The following is a 24,670-nucleotide window of genomic DNA, read 5'->3' as shown; positions in this document are numbered from 1 at the left end:
GCGCACAACTTGAACGTATATGCAATACAACTGGACCGTAACGTTATTTTCTTGCAAACAATGCACGGGTCATACCATGTTTACGCTACGCAACCTACCATGTATTACGGTCATGTGGTGTACGTACCACAATCACCCGTTGGTTGCGCAGCTGCGCCGTGTAAGAAGCATTGTGTAGTGTACCGGCGACGGATCGGTTAGCTGTGTAGTGTACACGCGCTGCTAACAATGCCACACGTCTACAGTAATGAGGAATACGCAGATATGGTGTAGTGCTACCGCTGCAAGAGAATAGCACAGGCGCTCGACGATTACCTGATCGCAGGGTGTTCACCAAAGTGCTTATCACTCTGCGTGCAACACGCTCTTTTCCAAGTAGACATTTTCCGTCCAAGCGTGCACGTCAACAATCTCTGCAAGAACAGGAAGAAATTATCGCAAGTGTTGAGCGCAGTCCCAGTACGAGCATACGAAGAATGTCCATGCGTATGAATGTCCCACAGACACGTGTATGGGAAACATTACATGTGGAAAACCTGTATCCATTTCACATACAGGGTGCCCAAAATCTCAACGGTGGCGACAATGCCCAACGACTTCAATTCTGTCACTGGGTAACTGAGAATAGTCATTTGCTTCCGTACATACTATTCACTAACGAAGCCAGTTTTGAACGACATGGAATAAACACACGAAATCATCATCTATGGCCACGGAAAAATTTCCAAGTCCGTTTAGCCACAAATGTCTGGTGCGGCATGATCGGTAACCTTTTGACAGGTCATTATATCAGCCATTGACGGGAGAGTGGTACCTACATTTTTTGAAAATTCTTTTGTGGAACTATTAGACATTGCTTTAGCCAAGCCAACTAGACTGTACTTTCAACGTGACGGTGCCCCTCCACATGTTACATTACCTGTGTGAGGGACCATCTCAACCGCACCTACCCTAATCGCTGGATTGGCCGTGGCGGTGCTATTAACTGGCCTCGAAGATCACCTGACCTTTCGTCTTTAGATTCCTTTTAATGGGGGTTGGATGAAATCAGAGGTGCACCAAGTGAGGTAAATACACGAGATGAACTGCTTCGTCGCATCATGGACGCTGCTGAATTGATTAGGTACCAACCACAGGCAACTGAACAAGCAACACATGTTACCACTAGGGCGCAAAAGTGCATTGTAGTTCATGGTGGGATATTCGAACCTATTCTGAGAACTGTACAACATCTGTAAGATAAGTGGTGTTTGTTAGAGTTTAACGTCCCGTCGACAACGAGGTCATTAGAGGCGGAGCGGAAGCTTGGGTTAGGGAGGGATTGGGAAGGAAATCGGCCGTGCCCTTTCAAAGGAACCATCCCGGCATTTGCCTGAAACGATTTAGGGAAATCACGGAAAACCTAAATCAGGATGGCTGGAGACGGGATTGAACCGTCGTCCTCCCGAATGCGAGTCCAGGGTGCTAACCACTGCACCACCTCGCTCGGTCTGTAAGATAAGTGTTAAAGCCGTTTGTAAAAGACGTGGTATATCTTTTTCAACTGAATACATGTAACATGCATGTTGTAATGCATTATGTACTAAATGCAAAGGAAATAAATATTATGTAAAAATATGTAACATAACGATTTCTCTAACTGTTTTCAAGAAAATCAAGTTACGGTCCAGTTGTATTGAGCATACGTTCACATTGGGCACATCAATTTTGCAGAATTAAAGTTCCTTTCAATACCCATACCTCCCTAACGAAGCATTTGCGGACCTATGTTCACATAACATTTTTTTTTTTAGAATTACTTACACTATCCCTGAGTAAAATATTGACATTTCCCCCCAAACACCCTGTAAATGCGCTGCCGACCGCTGCGTCGTATTTTGCCTGTTTCTTATTTGAATACGCATGCCTATACCAGTTTGGCGCTTCAAAGTATTTATTAATACGTAACTACGACAATAATTGACATTACGCATCCCCGAACCTTTTGTACAAAGACTCTGCCGATGTGTCAGATATTTAAGTGCAACTTTGGACACGTAATAGCGACGATGTAATCCATATTTGCAGTGGTCTTGTTTAAGATCTAGAAGGCGGTGTTTCAGAAAAACTTGCTGTTATGGAAGGTCCGTTTCTGTTTCAAATTTTAAGTTATTCTTTTCTTGTGCAATAACGTGATGTTCACTACATAAACCAAATTTGGTTTGTTTCCCTACAATGCATGAACGATTTTTCAAAACAAGTATATTCGTTTCAACTACTCCAAGCAAGTAGCAAGTCTTTCATCGTTTTCATTGGCTTCGAACATGCTAAAGAACACTGGAATTTTATATTCTTGATTCTATTATCGAACACCTTTGGTGTGGTTAATATGTTGGTATGTCCAGTTGGCAGCAATTGGTTTTTGATTTGTTATGATTTTGCACGATAGATATTTTGATATTCAACACCAGTTATTGGGTTTACTTTACTGTTTGCAACGTACATTTTTTTACGGAAATTTCATGAGTAGCCACTTCCACAAGCCCCAGAATGTTACAACCATTTGCCAGATCTACACTATCTGAGGCTCGCAGGACGGGTGGTGCACTGGGATGACTTAGTCTATGCAATGACAAAAATCTTTCAGTCGTACAGAACGTTTATTTCCATCTAATGGATACTTCGTTAATCAGTTTGAGATCTGATTCTTTTCTTCGTTCATCATTTGCTATTGCGCTTTGTTTCAACCACATTACAGTATTTTTCAGAACAATAAACAAATCGGACAGTTTTTCAGAGTTCTCGATAGAATCTTTTCCTACTTAATTGAGTATGTGGACAAAACTCGATATATAACTTTTTCTTCGAAATGTTACTTCTACTCTTAATCACTGCACTGCTATTGTACGTTCAAAAAAAGATACTCTCAAATGACGAGAAATTTTTGGCAGTGTTGACAAATAACGCCGGAGGACGATATGTTGTGTTTAACACCGTTTTACGATGTTTCATAGACTCGAATATGACACTGTAAATCTACGTTTAATCACCCCAACATTGACATTTTCTAAATATCTATGGTTATCGCATATCCCTGTCGTACACACACACACACACACACACACACACACACACACACACACACACACACACACACTGCCGATACTTCCTACCGAAATCACCAGGCGGCCCAACACTGGGGTCCTCCTGTCTGCACCTTTACAAATACTTCATGATATGAGTGTGATTGAATTATATAAAATACAGACCTGCCTGAAGATAAACAGGATCATTAGTTTTTCATTTTTCAACCGTACAAAAGCGAAACCTTGAGACAATCTGTGTATTAAGACGTATTATTAAAATTTGACTGCCATATCGGGGGACATGTAAAGGAGAAAGTACTTCTGAAGTGAGTAACACGCGGTTGCAACTTCAGCCTATGTTGTTCAATTCACACATTGAGCAAGCTGCTCTAAGGAAACCAAAGAGAAATCAGGAAAAGAAATTAAGTTTTAGAGGGTTGAAATAAAGATTCTGAGGTTCGATGGCGACGTTGTATTTATGCCAGAGACGGCAAAGGACTTGGAAGAGGGATTAGCCGAGCGCTCTAAGACGCTGCAGTCATGGACTGTGCGGCTGGTCCCGGCGGAGGTTCGAGTCCTCCCTCCGGCATGTGTGTGTGTGTGTGTGTGTGTGTGTGTGTGTGTGTGTCCTTAGGATAATTTAAGTTAAGTAGTGTGTGAGCTTAGGGACTGATGACCTTGGCAGTTAAGTTCCATAAGATTTCACACACATTTGAACTTTTTTTGACTTTGAAGAACAAGGAAAGAAACGGGTAGTATCTTGAAATGAGGTTATAACTTGAATATCAAGAAAAGTAAAGTAAGCGTATTGGATTGTAGTCGACTTAAATCAGTCCCTGCTGTGGTAAACACATCAGGAGACGATACGGTAAAACTAGATGAGTGTCTGCTATTTGGGCAGCAAAACAACACTTGATAGTCGAAGTGGGGAGGATATAAAATGCAGACCGGAAATAAGAAAATCATTTTTATTATAGAAAGGTTTGTTAACTTTGAATGTAAGTTCTTTTTTGAATGTATATGTCTAGACTGCAGCCTTGTATGCAAGTGAAATATGGACGATAAACAGTAGGTACAGACAAGGAGTTTTTAAAATGCGGTGCTACTGAAGAATACTCGAGTTGAAACGATAATGGCGGGGTACGAAGCGAATTGGGGAGAAAGGATCCGTCTGCCAATCGTATAAAATCTGTTCTGCAATGTTTCGTATTCTCTGAGGTGAGGAATGTGGGCCACCATAAGATTTGTCTAAACGAGCTTGGGAGACAGGCTAGTAACTACACTTCGTTATCAGTATACCAGAACAATACCCGCTAACTCGAAGCAAAAATTCGATCCGGATGTGGCTAAAAATTCTCTCATAAGCTAGCACAAATCACGTTAAGGGGGGACGTTGATGATAAACACACACTATTTCAAAAATGCACCAAATCCACAGTTTCGGAGATATGGCAATAACATTTTGTACCACACTTTACATAAAAGTAATACATTTACATATAAAATTCTTTTGTTATATATATTCAACCTTTATGAATGAAATTTGAAGTTTTATTTTCAAAAAATAATGCATGTTCCTTTCTCTGAGAAAGCATTCACGAGATTTCTACAAAAAGAATCTGTTTCATCTCTCTATACGTTGTAAGTTTCTCTCATTAGGTTTCTTGGAATAGGTCAAATAGGAGAATTTTCATAATTTTTAACTATAATTCAAGTACAATTTTAAATTCATGCAAAATTCCAAGCACTTTGCCCCGATTTCAGCTTGCAATCACAATTTCAAAACTTGCTCTTGAGCCAATATTTATTAGGTTTACAGAAATGTGTACAAAATTTCATAATTCTAGCAAATGTGTCAAATGGCTCTGAGCACTACGGGACTTAACTTCTGAGGTTATCAGTCCCCTAGAACTTAGAACTAAGGACATCACACACATCCATGCCCGAGGCAGGATTCGAACCTGCGACCGTAGCGGTCGCGTGGTTCCAGAATGTAGCGCCTTGAGCCGCTCGGCCACTCCGGCCGGCCAATTCCAGCATTAATAGAAACTGAGGAAAAGGTACATAAACTTTAAAAAAAACAACTTTTCAGGAAATGCAATTTAAAGTTCAACCTAACTTTTTCCCTTACGTCACTTCTTCAGAAGGCACCACATTTGTACTCTGGGTCGTCTTTCTCATCAAGGCTTCTCTTCTGGTTGCTGTTGTCTGTCTTCTTTCCTTTACCAGGTCTTCAACTGACTTTTCAGCTGCAGAATCGCGCTGTAAATCTATTTTTCTCAGGATGTCTTGAGTAAAATTTCTTATCTTGAAGCCCATTCTTTCTAATACCTTCATCCTCCTATCATTAAATACAGTAACTGCATCATAAGTTGCAATTCTGACAACGGTAGCAGATGCAAATGTGTTTTTAGGGCATCGTTTCCATATGAGTTAATTTAGAGACTCATTTGGATTTTGAGTTTGCCATGAACACACTTTTCGAGAAGTACAGGATCGGCCTGAAACCTGTAAGTGGGCTTGACAAGATCCAGGATACAATTTGGAACCCTCTGGTTGTGAATTTAGGGGTTGTTATCCCTTTGAGCCGACGTGCTGCTTCAAAACGTGGGCGTAGCAGGGATGACGCGTCACACTTTTCATTAATTTTCAGGCACTTCGGATGCGATTTCAACATTGAAACTTTGGGAACTTATTGTCCACGAGTTGTACTAACAAAAATTAAATCGAAAATTGACATTTTTGGTGAAAGCTATACGAGATGGTCTGAAGACGTACTTTATAGTTAGGAAAAAACAGGGTAATTTCCACGAATGATTGCCTATCGAAGTTGGAGGGCTCCAAACGATACGTATCGAACGTGCGATAGTAAATCGATTATGGAAGTCTCGAGGCGCGCGTTACGAGTATGTTTCAAATTGTCACTACAGCAACGACAAAAGAAAAGCGTTAGATTAGCACTTGAAAATCAAATGACACGACTTACCTTACTCGTCGTCACTGCTATCGTCTTGTGACAGTCCGCGTGATGTATAAGCGACAGGGGCAATTCCTTTTTCCCCTTACCCAGGGTAAACTCTGCCAATATCGATCAGGAATATCGGCAGAGTATCGCATGCTTTGACTTTCCCCCGACTTCGCAGCACCAGTCAACACAGTCCCTCCTTTCCTCGTCCGGCTGAAGTCCATATTTCCGGCAAAAAGCCAAACATTTGTCTATGCTGGAATGCATGGAATTAGCGTTTTCCATGTGAGGCAATCCGCAGAAGAAACGTCAGGAGCAGCAGACATTACACTCGCTATCAAGAGAAACCATGTCGATTTCCCAAAGGAATCACAAACAATTACGGCTGGAATGTAATGTACATGAACTGAAGAAACATCGCAAAACTGATAAAAATAACTATCATAAATCATTGATCATAACGCGCGCCGCACGTCTTCCATAATCGATTACTCTCGCACGTTCGATATGTATCGTTTGGAGCTCACCAACTTCGATAGGCAATCATTCTTGGAAATTATCAAAAACCGGAGGGAAGTTTAAGTGTAAATCCAAAACAGGCGACTTATATAAAGCATGCAGGCCCAAACTGTGGCGCGAAACTGTTACTGACACAGAGCGCTCGCTGTTCTGGCTACGATGAGAACTGACTTCTCGCTGTGTATGCACCTCGCCCAGCAACGGTTCCAGGCACGCGGCAGTCAAGAAACATGAGCTGACAAACACGCTCTTGTAAGCGGAGACTGGCGGGTAATGAGTAAAGCCGGACACTGTCTGTCCTCCTGGCAATTTGAGAGTCGGCGCAGCACTGGCAGGCTGAAGAGAAGCGAAGCAGCACCGCGCTGCCCAACAGCTCGCTTCATCCAAACAATTTAATCACACCCGTATAAGCATAAGCAGTATTTACTTCTTTCAAGGTGAAAGTATGCGTCTTTATGCGGTATATCTGAACCACAGCATTCACTGTGTGTTCTGAGTGGCCTGTAAGGCGTACACAAGAACTATACAGTAATTTAGCGAATACTGACAGCAGCTGCAGCACGCGTTCGATCCCAGACGCGCGGAAAAATTACATGTCTTTATTGTTTAAGCAGAGCTATCTGAAATTGAACGAAAATGCCAAAAGCCGGTTATAGACCACTAAATAAAAACCACGAAAGTTAAGGGTTTGTAAATATATCTGAAAATAGATGTACTGTCCTCATCCGTAGATCAGTATATCTTCAGGTGTGAACTTTAAAAGTTGCAAGGGATAAAATACAAAGAGCGGAAGGTTATCTACAGAACGTGCAGATATCAAACTTCAGACCTAAGGTCTCTACAGACATTAAAGAGCCGCAGTAACTGTGAAACAAGTAAGACGGTTCTGTAGCACATCGCACGTATTTTTCTGACCTGGCACGCAGCAAACAGTAAAGGGAACTTAATATGGACCAATATTTCATCGTTTGGGTAAGCACGAAATGTTGAACTCAGGTGTCAAGCTGCCACATTTACAGGCTTATATAAATTTTGTAACATTTTTACTACATTTATCTGGTCAGTTTTAAGCGCAGTTTATTCTACTGTCAATTTCATTTCAACTGTGCTTAGGTTCGACCGCTACTAATCGACACTTTTTCATGGGTCATAGACAGTTCCCATTTTGTAATTCCAGAACACTTTTTAGAAGAAGTGAAACTACCTTTTCGTTTGTATTTATGCATGAACTCATGTACATATTAGGAACATTTACCAACTAATAATCTTCATGATTTAACTAACACTACAAAAACATCGTTATCTAACAGTTTTTTACGAATTTCAGTACCCAACTAAAAATGTCGCAGCATGAGAGGAGCAAGTCAATATTTAATTCGGTAATGTCAGTCTGTAAACGCCAATGAGTTTCTGATTGTATTCAAATTTTCTTTCCGGAATAATGGATGACGTAAAATTATAATTGGTGGGACGATATACAGGAACGGAATTCAAGTCGACGGAGATGAAATAAATTTACTGTTTGCCGATGGCATTTTAACTCAGATTGCGACGGAGGTATCATGATGTCAGTTTTGCTTCAGATTTCGAGGGTGCCAGTTTTGTGACAGTTTTTGGGAGTCAGTTCTGTTGCAGTTTGGCGCAATGAAAACTTCGTGTGAATATTTTACTTGTGGCGGAGGAGCTGGGATTGAAATATAACAGGACTTTGTGGGTTTCACCGATGGTTTTCTGGCCAACTCTGACGCTGCAGTAGTTGTAAAAGAATTTTCGAGTATCTGCTCCACCAATTTTGCTGAGACTTCCTGAGTTATTGGCAATGTAGTTAATGATTTGGTATGCCAAGAGAAATTTTAAGTAATTAAGTTGACACGAAGTTTTCACTTCCACAATTACATATTTATTGCACAAAAATGATACACAACTGACTACAAAAAACTGAAAACTGTTACGTCATTATTACAGAAATAAAATTTAAGGGTTAAAATTAAAAATTTGTTGCGTTTACAGACTGACATTACAGAATTAAATATTAACTCGCTCCTACCACGCTGCGACAAAGTTTTACTTCGCCCTTAGTTTCTAGTACAGAAATTCGTAAAATATGTTCGAAAACAATGCTTTTTATTTAGTCGTTTATATCATGAAAATTATTATTTGGTGAATGTTTGTAACATGTACGCGAGTGCTTTACATAAATACAAACGAAAAGCTAGTTTCATCTCTTGTGGAAAGTATTCAGGAATTTCAAAATGAGAACTACTTACGATTTATGGTCAAGTATTGATTAGTAACAGTCGAACCATAACATAGTTGAAATGGAGTTAGTGACATACTAATTTGAGTTAAAAATGACCAAATAAATGAAGTAAAAATGTTACAAAATTTATATAAGGCTGTAAATGTAGCAGCCAGATACCTGATGTCAACACTTCATGTCATACTTGTCCTAATGCCCATATATTGGTACGTTTCAAACCGAGGCGATATTCAGGAACGGAATTAAAGTCGACAGAGATGAAATGAATTTACTGTTTGCCGATGGCATTGTAATTCGGAGATAGCGACGGAGCTGAACGAAATTGAGTGCGTCTTGACAAGAAGTTAAAACAGATGTAATGGGTCGAATTATTCAACCGATGTAGAAGGAATTACACAGGAAACGTTATAGTGAAAACAGTAAGCGACATTTGCTACTTGAGCAATAAAATAACAGACTATGCGCGAAGTACAGTGGATATAACATGCAAACTAACAATAGCAAGAAATGCATTTCAGAAAGAGAGGAGTTTGTCAATATCAAATATACACACATCAACAAAAGTTTTGCATCGTCCTGGTATGTCGTGCTTTTGTGACAGTTCTTGCCCCGATTTGAAGGTCACACCTGACATTGTTTAAAAAGGCGCGCGCGCGCACACACACATATTATATATATATATATATATATATATATATATATATATATATATATATATGAGCGATAACTACGGATAGAACGCCGCACTCTAATTGCTGCATTTCAGTTGAAAGTAAAAGCACCAGACGGGACGCGTCTGTGGAACAGCAGACTGGACATCCATCATGCCCCGGGCAGTATCGGTTCCTACTGACAGGTAGTGTTGACTTACACCACACAGGCCGTCCACGTTCGACAGGCGCATAGGACGACCAATATGTGCGATTTCTGAGTGAAAGGAGCTGTGCATTGACTGCTCCAGAACGGAAGAGACTACAGGACGCCATGTATCGCATCAAAATGTTGACTGGATGATGCGAAGTTCCATTTCTAATGTTCATGACGAGCAGCGCTTCATACACCACATCGACTACATTACATTTGGGCACGAAATCGTGCAGAACAGACGCTTCAGGTTTGGCGTCGGGGTTCCTTTACTGAAGAGACACATTTATTATATATATTAATGACCTATCCCTACCCTCAAACAGTGCTAGCAATATCACAATGTTTGCAGATGACAAGTATAGTGACAGTCAGCAAAACTTCCACTGACGTAGAGTTAAATGCCAACCAAGCACTTGCAAATGTTCTGAACTGGTTCACAGCAAATTCTCTAGCAATAAACCTCAGTAAAACAAATTACATACAGTTCCAATCCAGTTACATAATCCCAGAAGAGATTAACATTGCACACGAGAGCCAACAGTTACAGAGCGTTCAGTGCACAAAGCTCCTAGGAGTTCACATAGATAACCGGCTCAACTGGGAATTCCACATACAGAAAACACTAAAAAAGCTTAGCCCAGCAATATTTGCCATTCGAATAATCTCCAAAATTGGAGACATCAACGTATCAAAGTCTGCATATTTTGGCTACTTTCATTCAGTGATGTGCTATGGAATAACCTTTTGGGGCAACTCACCACTTTCAATATTTTTTTTTTTGTAAGCCAGAAAAAAGGAGTCCGAATTATATGTAGTGTTCCTCCAACAACCTCATGTCACAATCTTTTTAAACAGTTAGGTATATTAACCACTACCTCACAATATCTCCTGTCACTCATGGTTTTCACACTTCTCAATTCCTCTGAATATGAAACAAATGAGTCATAACATAATTGTAACACAAGACGGAAAAGTGATATGCACAGTGAACGGAAAAATCTCTCTGGTACTAAAAGGGGTAAAGTACACAAGTAGAAACATCTTTAACGCACTCCCGAGTAATATACAGTGTCTAAAAGAAAATAAAACGTTATTCAAAAAAGCTAAAGGAATTCCTACTGGAAAAATGTTTCTACTCTTTAGATGAATTCTTCAGCAGAGATTAATTTGAGTAGTAATTCGGATCATTTCCTGTTTTTATTGCTATTGCATTTTTGTATTGTATTGTTTATTATATTACTGTATTGTACCAGTTTTGAATCATCTACCACGAGTAATATACCAGTATGTACTGTATATCTATATGGTATATCTATATGGTATCTGCTTTGACTCGTTCCACATCCAAGCGTAATCACGCCATACTGCATCTATGGAATATGTATCTCAAGTAAAAATAAATATACCCTGATTATCACAGACAACTTGCTTGGGGGCACCCGGTAATACGGAACGCCTTCAACACTTTGTCCCATATGTGCAGCCAGGTGGTGGCGATGGTGGTCGTGGTATGTTGTGGGGTGGGATTATACGTCGATGTCGTTGAGGAAAATCTCACTGATCTACTTTACAGGGACGAGATTCTGCGACCACCAAGATTTCGGTAACAATTTCAATTTGATGGGTAGCTCCCTTTCTTACCGCGCTGTTCTCGTGGACGCTTTCCTTCAACATGCTACGGTCGCCAGAATGGAGTGGCCAGCCTGTTCTCAGGACATTAACCCAGTCAAACACGTGTGGGATCTATTGAAACAAGCCATATTTGGATGTGAACGACGACCACGTACTCCACGCGACTTACGCAAAATCGATATTGAAGATCGCGTCAGTTTGGACCAGAGCTGGCTTGATACCACCGGTGGAATGCCACGACGGAGTCAAGCCTGCATCCGAACAAGGGGACGTTCTACCACGTACTGACGTTTCTCAGAACTGTTGTGAAAAACCCTTCATGGGAAACAGACGATTCTATCGTTACACAAATGTCGCTTATTTTATTTGGTGATGAAAAAATTGCAAATGAATATAAATGCATGCTTCGGAGCTAACACTTGCTTTCTGTGCCCTGAATTTCGAAATAAAGAGGCGATACAAAACTTTAATGTGTGTAAATTGAAAAGTTAGGAAGTCTTTTCTGGAGGTATTTGAAGTGTTGCCTTGTACAGAAGTTTTCGCTATTAATAGCTCAGAAAACGCGAGGCTAACGTTTGAAATGTAGTGCTAAGGAAGGATGTTTAAGATTACGCAAATAGATCGGAGAAAAAAAAGAATCTGACTGGTAAGGAAAGACGTGATGGCTCAACTTGATTAAAAGGAAGCAGATTAATACAACACACATCCTGAGGCATCGAGGAATATTTATTTCCGTTAAGGGAAGTGTGGGCGGTAAAAACTGTAGAGGAAGACGAAGGCTTAGATACAGTAAGCACGTTCTCATAGATGTAGGTTAGCAGCTGTGTAGACGTGCTGAGACTTCAAAATTTTCTTCGGACTAATGACAAGAGCTTCAGTTTTATAAGAACAATGTAAACTAGTATTTCGTAATACTGCAATCCCAAGTACGTCTTTGCTACATTCAGGAAGATCAGCGAAGCATGTTTCTCAGCGCGTCGGGAAACCAACAGTGTCCTTGTGCGTTTAGAAAGACTTCGGGAAGTGCAATTCCAAGAGGTCTTCAAACGAGCTTCTGGGAAAAAAAAATGCTGTTTCTCGCGAACTTTTCCAAAACATTCGTATTTACGAACAAAGAAATTTTGCTGTGCTTTCCAGACGTCCATATCAAGTTTTGGGGGATAGAACATAAAAGACGCGTCTTTGCTCCACCATGACAATCAGGTTCACTTTGAGATAGCGTAGGTTTTTTCTTCTGAATGTGTCAATTATATTCAAACCTTAATCGGAATTTAGGTGTCACACTTCATGTATATTAAAGAAATGCAAGGCTGTGGACTATATTGCACGTATCTTACCATATTCTAAACGATTTCTGCATGTGAAACAGTTTATTTTGTGCAATAAATATTTATTGTCAAAGAGCAAAACATTATCCCACAAAACCTGAACGAGTGAAAGTTTGCATACTACGCTCACTTTTCTGATTCCTTGGTAGGAAAAGTTCATAGCTGTTTTTATGACACAGGGAACAGTAATTTATTAATCTAATCAATTATGTCTTTATGACTTCAAGATTTCATTGCAATACAGTAGAACTTTCTACACAATTTATTAATTAATGCTATTACGTAACACTTAAATGATATGGCAGAGAACTGTCAGAGCAAGTACATAATTTAAACCAAGAAAACGACCATTATACAATGAAAAAAGGACACTGAACGCATTCCCAACTATCTGTCGTGGCGTATTAGTGCATAACTTTTTTCTACCATCAGTTGTGACCTTGCACAGTGAGCAGTTTCATTGAAGCACAACCCGTTGACACTGGAGTCGTAAGCTAGGGGCAGCGGACACTTCCACAGCCTCTCTGAGAACGACTTGCACGTATGTTCCGATCATTAGTGAGTGCTGGCACGTGTGCCTCAAACTGATCATACTCTGAAGGCGATGACTAATTTGATGTAATTGATTGATTTCCAAGACCCCGTAAACAACGGTTTCCGGTGGGGAGTGGAGGGGAAAGAGGGGGATGAGCAGCCTTGGCAGTTCTACCAATGGCATAGAATCATCTTCGTTACGGCGACGTTACTACAGTCTGCTAAGATCGAAGCCAGTGTTGGATAATGCAACCAGTAAAAAGCGTAAGCTATGATTATGTAAGGGAGCAGGAACCAACTCAGCATTTGCCTTACTGCAGGAAAATAAAAAAAAAAACAGCTCAATCTGAATGGCTTGATGAGGAAACTGAGCCCGTTCCTCCATAATGCAGTTCTTGTGTCTTAATCACTCTGAACAGCGAACGAACACAAACGTTTAACGAAAATTACGAGTAAGCACAACGCAGCTCTACCTAGTGCGCTGGTTTTGTTTGTGTTGCAACCACGTCGCCCCCACGTCATAAGATACAAGCTTGTCATGATATGTAAACATAAACCAACACCAAGTTTTCCCCAAGGGCAAATGCAGAAACGGGAACTGTGTTTCAATTGCCCTTACTTCTTACTGCCTGCGACATCGGGGTACACCGCTGCAAACTATCGCATCCACCACGAGGACGCCCATGCCCGAGCGAAAGGGGGGAGGGGGACACGCGACAAGCCGCCCCCCCTCGTCTTAGCTCTCAAAGACAGGAAAAAATGCAGTGTAGATAGAGGTTTTTCTTCCAACAAAATAATTGGTGCCTCCCCCACAACAAACTATCGTGTGGTCGCCCTTTATCCACCAGATAACCGTTCGAAAGCTAAGAGTAACCATCTCACACAGAACCCAAGTTACATCAGATAAAAAATTGTTACACAGATTCGGGAACTTGGTATATGTTAACATTAGCTCCGAACTATACACTGTCATAATTAATGTGTTTGCTGTTGAATTGGTGTTTCTTCGTCTTAAACTAGAGTATGTGAACACCGAATATGTAATTACTGCCTAACAGTAATCTGTTTGTGTGTGTTTACTATAGATGACAGACTGCAATACAACCATCATTGAAAATAGGTTCTTAATGTCTGTCAGATGAATTACGCATTCACTTTGCCTTTCATATAACGACAGCATACTACTCAGCATAATACTTTTTTTAAACATATTTCCAAATTAAGATTGACACGGTATTGCCAGTCAATCGGCTGACTTCAGTTTCACGAATAATGTATAACTATTCATACGTAGGGTCACCAACTCAGTTTACTTCGCAGAAAGAGAAATCGAGCTTATCAAAATATTCAAATCCTGAAAAATTGTTCATCCTCCCTCAGTCTTTCGACCACTTTTACGGGACACTGCGAGTACGCCTTACCTAGAAATTCTAGTAGTGGCAGTAGGAGGCAAGAACTAGATTTTTGTGATGAACAATTAGGGCTCAACCGTAGGTCCTGGTTAGCTTTAATACTATTAGCTGCAATGAGCATTTTCTATAGATCGAATAACTGATTATCTCAATGTTCGACAAACACCATCTGTCATTTTGTTTGTTAGTTGTTACTCTGTTGTATGTCAGACAATCAACAGTGCCTGAACACAGAAGAATTACAACTACGTTTCCTAATAACTGATATGTATTATTTATGCACAGTTAAAGAATGAAATCTGTGAATTTTCAAATATCACATTTCTGACAGGATCTCGTTTTACCAGCATATGATATGACTGAAAAAGTGTTAGAAAAATAGATAAATACTGACTACTTTCTAGCATCTGTTGCTGTGTCGTTATACATGCGTTCTGTCGATGACCCAATGACACTGCAAGCACATATTTAATATTCAGTTCTGATACAAAATTCACTCCTGTTAATACCATGAACTCCGCAATGGTTTAAACTTCTGTCTTCGTTCGCAGTATTAGTGCCAGCTTTCCTAGAAGATTCTGAAGAGTACATCCGAAAAGAAAATTAAAATGAGAGGTAACATGCCCATCAAGATTACTTGTACCAGGACATTTATGATGGTACTGTCACCAATGTTTACATATTTTCGCGCCAATACAGGCGCGCAGCCGAGACAGAACAATAAATGCTAAAACACTAATGTTAAACAGTAATTTTCTCCAGTGCCAAGTTTCACAGCCATTTAAAGTAAAATTGTACGAACTAAATGGCACTCAAAGCACATATAACACGATAAAAAAATCAGAAAAATAGATTTCAAGAACTTATTTAAAAAGTAAACTGACAGGAATTAAACCGAACTAATGACGAGCACTCCAAAAGATTTGCACTTTGTACCGCAGCTGTAGAATACATATTTTCTCAACCTAACGCACTTTTCTCAAGGTAGTTTCTTTCACGCTGTCAATGACAAGATTATTAACTGATATCTCTTACCTGGTTCTTTTCAAAATTCTCCCTCTCCAACTCTAAGCCGGTCTTGCGTTGCTGCAAAACCCTCGGAAGCGACAGCGACGACATTGCCAGTAATTTTAAAACGCTATAATTTCGCAAGCCCCGACCAACACCGCACTACACAAGCCTCCACTCACTACTGACGACAGGGATCAAAACATATGCGTCCAAAGTTGCTAGTAGCAAGCAGCCACAACAGCGTTGCAGTAGTCTCTGGTGGCGCTGCTAGCGCTGAAGCGGGCATACGGAGAACTACTGGCGGCGGCGGCGGCGGTTAGTTCGAATTGTTCTTTAAACACGTGAAAAAAAATCGCTAAGTTAATCTGGCAGTGAGACGGTATTTCACTATATTCTGGCCCATTTTCAACTGTTTAATTCCGTAAAATTTCGTTGACGGCTTGGTGGCAGCATACTTGCTGTTAATGTAGCGGCAATCTGGCGTCCCCTACTTCCAACGGAATAACGGGATGATTTTTTCTAGCAAATAACTTTCATTTCACGTGCTTAACAACAAGCCAAGATCGAAAATACAACGAAATGCACTCATAATTGCCCATTTTAAGTGTAGCCTTACTAGAATAAAATTAAAAATGTGCATGATGTTTGTTACGATAAGCGGTTTCCCGGTCTAATTTCAAAGAGTAAATGCCAGTAATTATGTAACTGTAATAAACATGTACAATAAACTGAAGCTTTTGACTGAATTCGGTCCATTAGTTTTTATCGAATGTTAAGTTTGAACTATTTTTAAAGTAAAATTATTTCTTTTTATACGTTATGAAATTGCTGTTAATGTACCGGTAATCTGGCGTCCCCTACTCCCAACGGAATAATGGGATGATTTTTTCCAGCAAATAGTTTTCGTTTCAAGTGCTTAACAACAGGCCAAGATCGAAAATACAACGAAATGCACTCATAATTGCCCATTTTAAGTGTAGCCTTACTAGAAGAAAATTAAAATTGTGCATGATGTTTGTTACGATAAGCGGTTTCCCGGCCTAATCTCAAACAGTAAATGCCAGTAATTATGTAACTGTAATTAATTTTTATCGACTGTTAAGTTTGAACTATTTTTAAACTGAAATTATTTCTTTTTATACGCTATGAATTTGGCTACTTTTACTATCACTAATCCAATGATGGCAATAGTTATTCATTTAACAACAGATCTACTGAATTTAAGCTGATCTAAATGTACTATAGCCGGCAGTTGTGGCCGAGTGGTTCTAGGCGCTTCAGTCCGGAACCGCGCTGCTGCTACGGTCACAGGTTCGAATCCTGCCTCGGGCATGGATATGTGTGATGTCCTTAGGTTAGTTAGGTTTAAGTAGTTCTAAGACTAGGGGACTGATGATCCCAGATGTTAAGTCCCACAGTGCTCAGTCAGAGCCATTTCAACCATTTTTTAAATGTACTATAGTTCCCAAAATGTGGCACCAGAGTCTACAGTCTTTTCAATTCACTGGATTACAGAAGGATGGCATGACATGTAGTAACCGACCATGTGGAAGAACATTTGTGTTCCAGAATAATTTGGGAACTAATGAGCCAATACTAATCCTAAAAATTGTCTTAGAAGATAGACTGAAGACAGGCGAACCTACAATTATAGTACTCCTAGTTCAAGAAAAAATACCTTTCGTGAATGTTGACTGGAATAAAGAATTTTTGGATTATCAGGGAAAATGATCACAGTATCTCACTCTTTGTGCCGCTAATCATCCATAACCAATCATACTTCCGTCACACCATTTTCTGCTGCTACTGATACTACCCTACACTCGTCTGACTAGGAATAGTAATCTTGTTTCCATTTCAGTTCACAGACCCCCCCCCCCCCCAATACACTTAAGAGTGAGCCTTTCCATTTTAATATTTTCTAGTTTACCTGTCACGTTAAACTTCTAACATTGCAAGAGCCCGCTCGTAGTACGTTACCCTTTCGCTGGTGTACAATGTACAGGATCCGAAATGCAATTAACTCTAGTTGATGGCGACCATCTATATTACTAACGCGCTACCCCAAAGCCCAGAACCTAGTACCAGATGCAGTGTAGAATAAACAAAAATTAGATTTTCAATATTTCACGCAATTATTGGCCAAACTTAATAATTTAAATTCCTATCACAATCTGCCCATTAATAGCTATAATTTGATATTAATAGTGCAGCTCAATAAGATAAGAACTACAGTTAGAAAGTGTGTTTTTGTCTTGAGGCAGTATAGATCACGGAATACCTAGCCTTTATTCATCCAGTACTTGAGGATGAGAGAACTTAGCAACTTTCTAGAGAGAATACACACAATTTCAAGCCATTATGAAACTTTTTCTCGGTGATCTGCCCTGCAGAATAATGAAAGAAATTTTTTTATTGCTTGCTATATTTTCACTGCTCTCCAACACATCTTCAGCACCACACATGATGTTTTTACTTTATTATTTGCTTACTAGTAACTCTATTTACAACACGTTTTGCAGACAGTATTCACATATACCATTGAATGTACCAGAAAGACTATATCATTGAGTGACACACAGCTCTCGGTAAATGACGTCAGAAACATTTGTTTAAAATTATAAGCAGTAATTCTTAAATATCAAGCCATTTTAATTTACTACTTCTTTGCTATTAAAAAGGACTCCGTCGTCAGGCCACAAGTGGCCGATCGATACCATCCGACCGCCGTGTCATCCTCATGAGGATGCGGATGGGAGGGGCGGGTGATCAGCACACCGCTCTCCTGGTCGTTAAGAGGATTTTCTTTGACCGGAGCCGCTATTATTCGGTCGAGTAGTTCCTCCATTGGCATCACGAGACTGAGTGCACCCCGAAAAATGGCAACAGCGCATGGCGGCCCGTATGGTCTCCCATCCAAGAGCCGGCCACGCCCAAAAGCGCTTAACTTCTGTGATCTGACGGGAACCGGTGTATCCACTGCGGCAAGGCGATTGCTTATTTGCTATTAACCCTAATCGCAATAGATTTTGCCCACAGTATCTACATACACTGTCCAGTCACACTAATGTAACCACACGGCAGAAGCCTGAATAACCACCGTTTGCAGTGCAAATTGCTGCGAGATGTTCAGGAAGAAAATCATTGATGTTCTGGAAGGTACCAACAGGGATGTGAGACCATATCGACTACAGTGTCGTTGGCAGCTGCGCTAGGTTTCTAGTTTGAGGTCCATTGTATGAACAGCTCGATCGAGACGACAGGGTTTCTATCTGCGGAGTGTAGTGGCCAGGGGAGTATGGCAAACACATCATGGTGCTCTTGGAACCACGCACGTCCACTGATATCTTGCGAACCATGGATGAAGGGTATCAGACGGATGCTATATTCCTTGACTTCCGGAAAGCGTTTGACTCGGTGCCCCACTGCAGACTCCTAACTAAGGTACGAGCATATGGGACTGGTTCCCAAATATGTGAGTGGCTCGAAGACTTCTTAAGTAATAGAACCCAGTACGTTGTCCTCGATGGTGAGTGTTCATCGGAAGTGGGGGTATCATCTGGAGTGCCCCAGGGAAGTGTGGTAGGTCCGCTGTTGTTTTCTATCTACATAAATGATCTTTTGGGTAGGGTGGATAGCAATGTGCGGCTGTTTGCTGATGATGCTGTGATGTACGGGAAGGTGTCGTCGTTGAGTGACAGTAGGAGGATACAATATGACTTGGACAGGATTTGTGATTGGTGCAAAGAATGGCAGTTAACTCTAAATATACACTCCTGGAAATGGAAAAAAGAACACATTGACACCGGTGTGTCAGACCCACCATACTTGCTCCGGACACTGCGAGAGGGCTGTACAAGCAATGATCACACGCACGGCACAGCGGACACACCAGGAACCGCGGTGTTGGCCGTCGAATGGCGCTAGCTGCGCAGCATTTGTGCACCGCCGCCGTCAGTGTCAGCCAGTTTGCCGTGGCATACGGAGCTCCATCGCAGTCTTTAACACTGGTAGCATGCCGCGACAGCGTGGACATGAACCGTATGTGCAGTTGACGGACTTTGAGCGAGGGTGTATAGTGGGCATGCGGGAGGCCGGGTGGACGTACCGCCGAATTGCTCAACACGTGGGGCGTGAGGTCTCCACAGTACATCGATGTTGTCGCCAGTGGTCGGCGGAAGGTGCACGTGCCCGTCGACCTGGGACCGGACCGCAGCGACGCACGGATGCACGCCAAGACCGTAGGATCCTACGCAGTGCCGTAGGGGACCGCACCGCCACTTCCCAGCAAATTAGGGACACTGTTGCTCCTGGGGTATCGGCGAGGACCATTCGCAACCGTCTCCATGAAGCTGGGCTACGGTCCCGCACACCGTTAGGCCGTCTTCCGCTCACGCCCCAACATCGTGCAGCCCGCCTCCAGTGGTGTCGCGACAGGCGTGAATGGAGGGACGAATGGAGACGTGTCGTCTTCAGCGATGAGAGTCGCTTCTGCCTTGGTGCCAATGATGGTCGTATGCGTGTTTGGCGCCGTGCAGGTGAGCGCCACAATCAGGACTGCATACGACCGAGGCACACAGGGCCAACACCCGGCATCATGGTGTGGGAAGCGATCTCCTACACTGGCCGTACACCACTGGTGATCGTCGAGGGGACACTGAATAGTGCACGGTACATCCAAACCGTCATCGAACCCATCGTTCTACCATTCCTAGACCGGCAAGGGAACTTGCTGTTCCAACAGGACAATGCACGTCCGCATGTATCCCGTGCCACCCAACGTGCTCTAGAAGGTGTAAGTCAACTACCCTGGCCAGCAAGATCTCCGGATCTGTCCCCCATTGAGCATGTTTGGGACTGGATGAAGCGTCGTCTCACGCGGTCTGCACGTCCAGCACGAACGCTGGTCCAACTGAGGCGCCAGGTGGAAATGGCATGGCAAGCCGTTCCACAGGACTACATCCAGCATCTCTACAATCGTCTCCATGGGAGAATAGCAGCCTGCATTGCTGCGAAAGGTGGATATACACTGTACTAGTGCCGACATTGTGCATGCTCTGTTGCCTGTGTCTATGTGCCTGTGGTTCTGTCAGTGTGATCATGTGATGTATCTGACCCCAGGAATGTGTCAATAAAGTTTCCCCTTCCTGGGACAATGAATTCACGGTGTTCTTATTTCAATTTCCAGGAGTGTAGATAAATGTAAATTAATGCAGATGAATAGGAAAAAGAATCCCGTAATGTTTGAATACTCCATTAGTAGTGTAGCACTTGACACAGTCACGTCGATTAAATATTTGGGCGTAACACTGCAGAGCAATATGAAGTGGGACAAGCATGTAATGGCAGTTGTGGGGAAGGCGGATAGTCGTCTTCGGTTCATTGGTAGAATTTTGGGAAGATGTAGTTCATCTGTAAAGGAGACCGCTTATAAAACACTAATACGACCTATTCTTGAGTACTGCTCGAGCGTTTGGGATCCCTTTCAGGTCGGATTGAGGGAGGAGATAGAAGCAATTCAGAGGCGGGCTGCTAGATTTGTTACTGGTAGGTTTGATCATCACGCGAGCGTTACGGAAATGCTTCAGGAACTCGGGAGTCTCTAAAGGAAAGGAGACGTTCTTTTCGTGAATCACTACTGAGGAAATTTAGAGAACCAGCATTTGAGGCTGACTGCAGTACAATTTTACTGCCGCCAACTTATATTTCGCGGAAAGACCACAAAGATAAGATAAGAGAGATTAGGGCACGTACAAAGGCATATAGGCAGTCATTTTTCCCTCGTTCTGTTTGGGAGTGGAACAGGGAGAGAAGATGCTAGTTGTGGTACGAGGTACCCTCCGCCACGCACCGTATGGTGGATTGCGAAGTATGTATGTAGATGTAGATGTAGAGCTTTGTTCTGCTGGTAGACGCCGTCGTGCCGAGGAAAAACAAACTGCGCGTAAGGGTATACATGATCTTGAATGATAGATGCATATTTATGTTGATCCAACGCGTCTTCCACGATGATGAGATCACCCAGGGAATAACACGAAAACATTCTTCAGAACGCTTTCTTCTTAGGGCTAGACTTTCTTCTGTGAGTTTTGTGTCCCTATAGATGCATGGAGTGACATCTTAATAGGTAGACTAAATTTACATCTACATCTATGTCCATACTTTGCAAGCCATTGTATGTGGTGTGGTAGAGGGTACACCGCACTACTACTTGTCACTTTCGTTCCTGTTACACTCACAAATAGAGTGAGGGAAAAAAAGACTGTCTTCAGGGTAGTGCATTGATAGTGACCGGGCCAAATATCTCACGAAATAAGCATCAAACTAAAAAACTACAAAGAACGAAACTCGTCTAGCTTGAAGGGCGAAATCAGATGGCGCTATGGTTGGCCCGCTAGATGGCGTAATATCTCTTTATATTCTATTAATTATCCCTGCACAATTCTATGAGTGAATTACGTTTCCTACTTGACCATCTATATACCCGCAGAATCGATGCGCAAAGTAGTACAGTACTATTACTATTCCATGAGCGCATAATTACTCTTTGAAATATTCTCTCTGGTGTGTTGAGAGGACTTCTAGGATCTTCTCCGTGCCGAATAGCCGCATTGAATAATTGTAATTTTGCTATCGAGATTACTGGAAGAAAGAGATTGAAAATATATTGTATGCTACTCAAGAAAATATACTGTCGTTTCTTTGGTAATCAGAAGGTAACTTCAGATGAATTGGAAACGAACCTGCAATTATTAGATCCAAGAGCTCCATTATTTCATCGGATAATTAAACTCTATCAAATCAAACTTTCCGCTCGATCTGAGGTTTCCCGACTGACTATGCAACGCAAGAAAACCAAGACATTTTATTTACACACGACTGCAGATCGCATCGAATCATCGAGACTGCGGACAAGGAGAGTCATCGTCCGATTCTGGTTAAACAAGTAAAGCTTAATTGTAACTTTCTTGAGCGACTGTGATGACTGTGATATGGCTGCTTATGAATGAGATCATTAATAAAATACTAATAACTAACTTTCCTCCTCACCAGCAACCCGTATAAACACAATATTAATTAAAATTATAATGGCGCTGCCATAGGTCAAACGGATATCAACTGCGTTTTTTAAAAATAGGAACCCCCATTTTTTATTACATATTCGTGTAGTACGTAAAGAAATATGAATGTTTTAGTTGGACCACGTTTTTCGCTTTGTGATAGATGGCGCTGTAATAGTCACAAACGTATAGGTGCGTGGTATCACGAAACATTCCGGCAGTGCGGACGGTATTTGCTTCGTGATACATTACCCGTGTTAAAATGGACCGTTTACCAACTGCGGAAAAGGTCGATATCGTGTTGATGTACGGCTATTGTGATCAAAATGCCCAACGAGCGTGTGCTATGTATGCTGCTCGGTATCTGGACGACATCATTCAAGTGTCCGGACCGTTCGCCGGATAGTTACGTTATTTAAGGAAACAGGAAGTGTTCAGCCATATGTGAAACGTCAACCACGACCTGCAACAAATGATGATGCTCAAGTAGGTGTTTTAGCTGCTGTAGCGGCTAATCCGCACATTAGTAGCAGACAAATTGCGCGAGAATCGGGAATCTCAAAAACGTCGGTGTTGAGAATGCTACATCAACATCGATTGCACCCGTACCATATTTCTATGCACCAGGAATTGCATGGCGACGACTTTGAATGTCGTGTACAGTTCTGCCACTGGGCACAAGAGAAATTACGGGACGATGATAGAGTTTTTGCACACGTTTTATTTAGCGACGAAGCGTCATTCACCAATAGCGGTAACATAAACCGGCATAATATGCACTGACTATTGGGTTACGGAAAATCCACGATGGCTGCGACAAGTGGAACATCAGCGACCTTGGCGGGTTAATGTATGGTGCGGCATTATGGGAGGAAGGATAATTGGCCCCCATTTTATCGATGGCAATCTAAATAGTGCAATGTATGCTGATTTCCTACGTAATGTTCTACCGATGTTACTACAAGATGTTCACCACACGACAGAACGGCGATGTATTTCCAACATGATGGATGTCCGGCACATAGCTGGCGTGCGGTTGAAGCGGTATTGAATAGCATATTTAATGACAGGTGGATTGGTCGTTGAAGCACCATCCCACGGCCCGAACGTTCACGGGATCTGACGTCCCTGGATTTCTTTCTGTGGAGAAAGTTGAAGGATATTTGCTATCGTGATCCAACGACAACGCCTGACAACATGCGTCAGCGCATTGTCAATGCATGTGCGAACATTACGGAAGGCAAGCGAACTACTCGCTGTTGAGAGGAGTGTCGCTACACGCATTGCCAAATGCATTGCGGTTGATGGACATAATTTTGGGCAATTATTGCATTAACATGGTATTTACAGGTAATCACGCTGTAACAGCATGTTTTTCTCACAAATAATAAGTTCACAATTGTACATGTATCACATTTGAACAACCGAAATAAAATGTTCAAACGTACGTTCTGTATTTTAATTAAAAAAAACCTACCTGTTACCAACTGTTCGTCTAAAATTGTGAGCCATATGTTTGTGACTATTACAGCGCCATCTATCAAAAAGTGAAAAAAGTGGTCCAACTAAAACATTCATATTTCTTTACGTACTGCACAAATATGTAATAAAAATGGGGGTTCCTAATTTAAAAAAAAGGAAGCTGATATCCGCCATCTAGAGGGCCAACCATAGCGCCATCTGGTTTCCCCATTTAAGCTAGACAAGTTTCGTTCTTTGTAGTTTTTTCGTTTGACGCTTATTTCGTGAGATATTTGGCCCGGTCACGATCAATGGACCACCCTGTATATGCCTCCGAATGGGCGCCAATTTCTCGTGTCTAATCTTCATGTCCTTGCACGAAATGTATATCCGCAGTAGTAGAATCCTTAGCCGGGAGCAGCACAGCACAGACGTGGGGGTGGAGGTTCGTAACCTGGTGTCGGCGGGTGCAACCATTCCTATGCGATCCGGCGGCGGCGGCGGAGATGACGGCGGAGGTGTCATGGGGGCAGAAAAGAGAGAGGAACATTGTAA

General features: G+C 41.7%; 1 protein-coding gene across 3 annotated transcripts in view; it reads right to left on the bottom strand.

The window, feature by feature from the left end:
- Nucleotides 1-15,785, bottom strand: part of LOC126167666 (huntingtin-interacting protein 1) — a 537,667-nt gene extending 521,882 nt beyond the window's left edge. For all 3 annotated transcript variants that reach the window (XR_007535451.1, XR_007535452.1, XM_049920493.1), the window contains exon 1: nucleotides 15,618-15,785. Coding sequence is in view for 1 of the 3 variants with exons in the window: in XM_049920493.1 (XP_049776450.1) it covers nucleotides 15,618-15,701 (84 nt within the window). In the remaining 2 variants the exon portion in view is untranslated. The remainder of the gene's footprint in view (nucleotides 1-15,617) is intronic.
- Nucleotides 15,786-24,670: the final 8,885 nt, after the last annotated feature.

Source organism: Schistocerca cancellata, chromosome 1 (genome assembly GCF_023864275.1).
Source record: "Schistocerca cancellata isolate TAMUIC-IGC-003103 chromosome 1, iqSchCanc2.1, whole genome shotgun sequence".
Classification (NCBI taxonomy): Eukaryota; Metazoa; Arthropoda; class Insecta; order Orthoptera; family Acrididae; genus Schistocerca; species Schistocerca cancellata.
The sequence above is the reverse complement of the archived record's forward strand: the minus strand, read 5'-3'. Positions and strand labels throughout refer to the sequence as shown.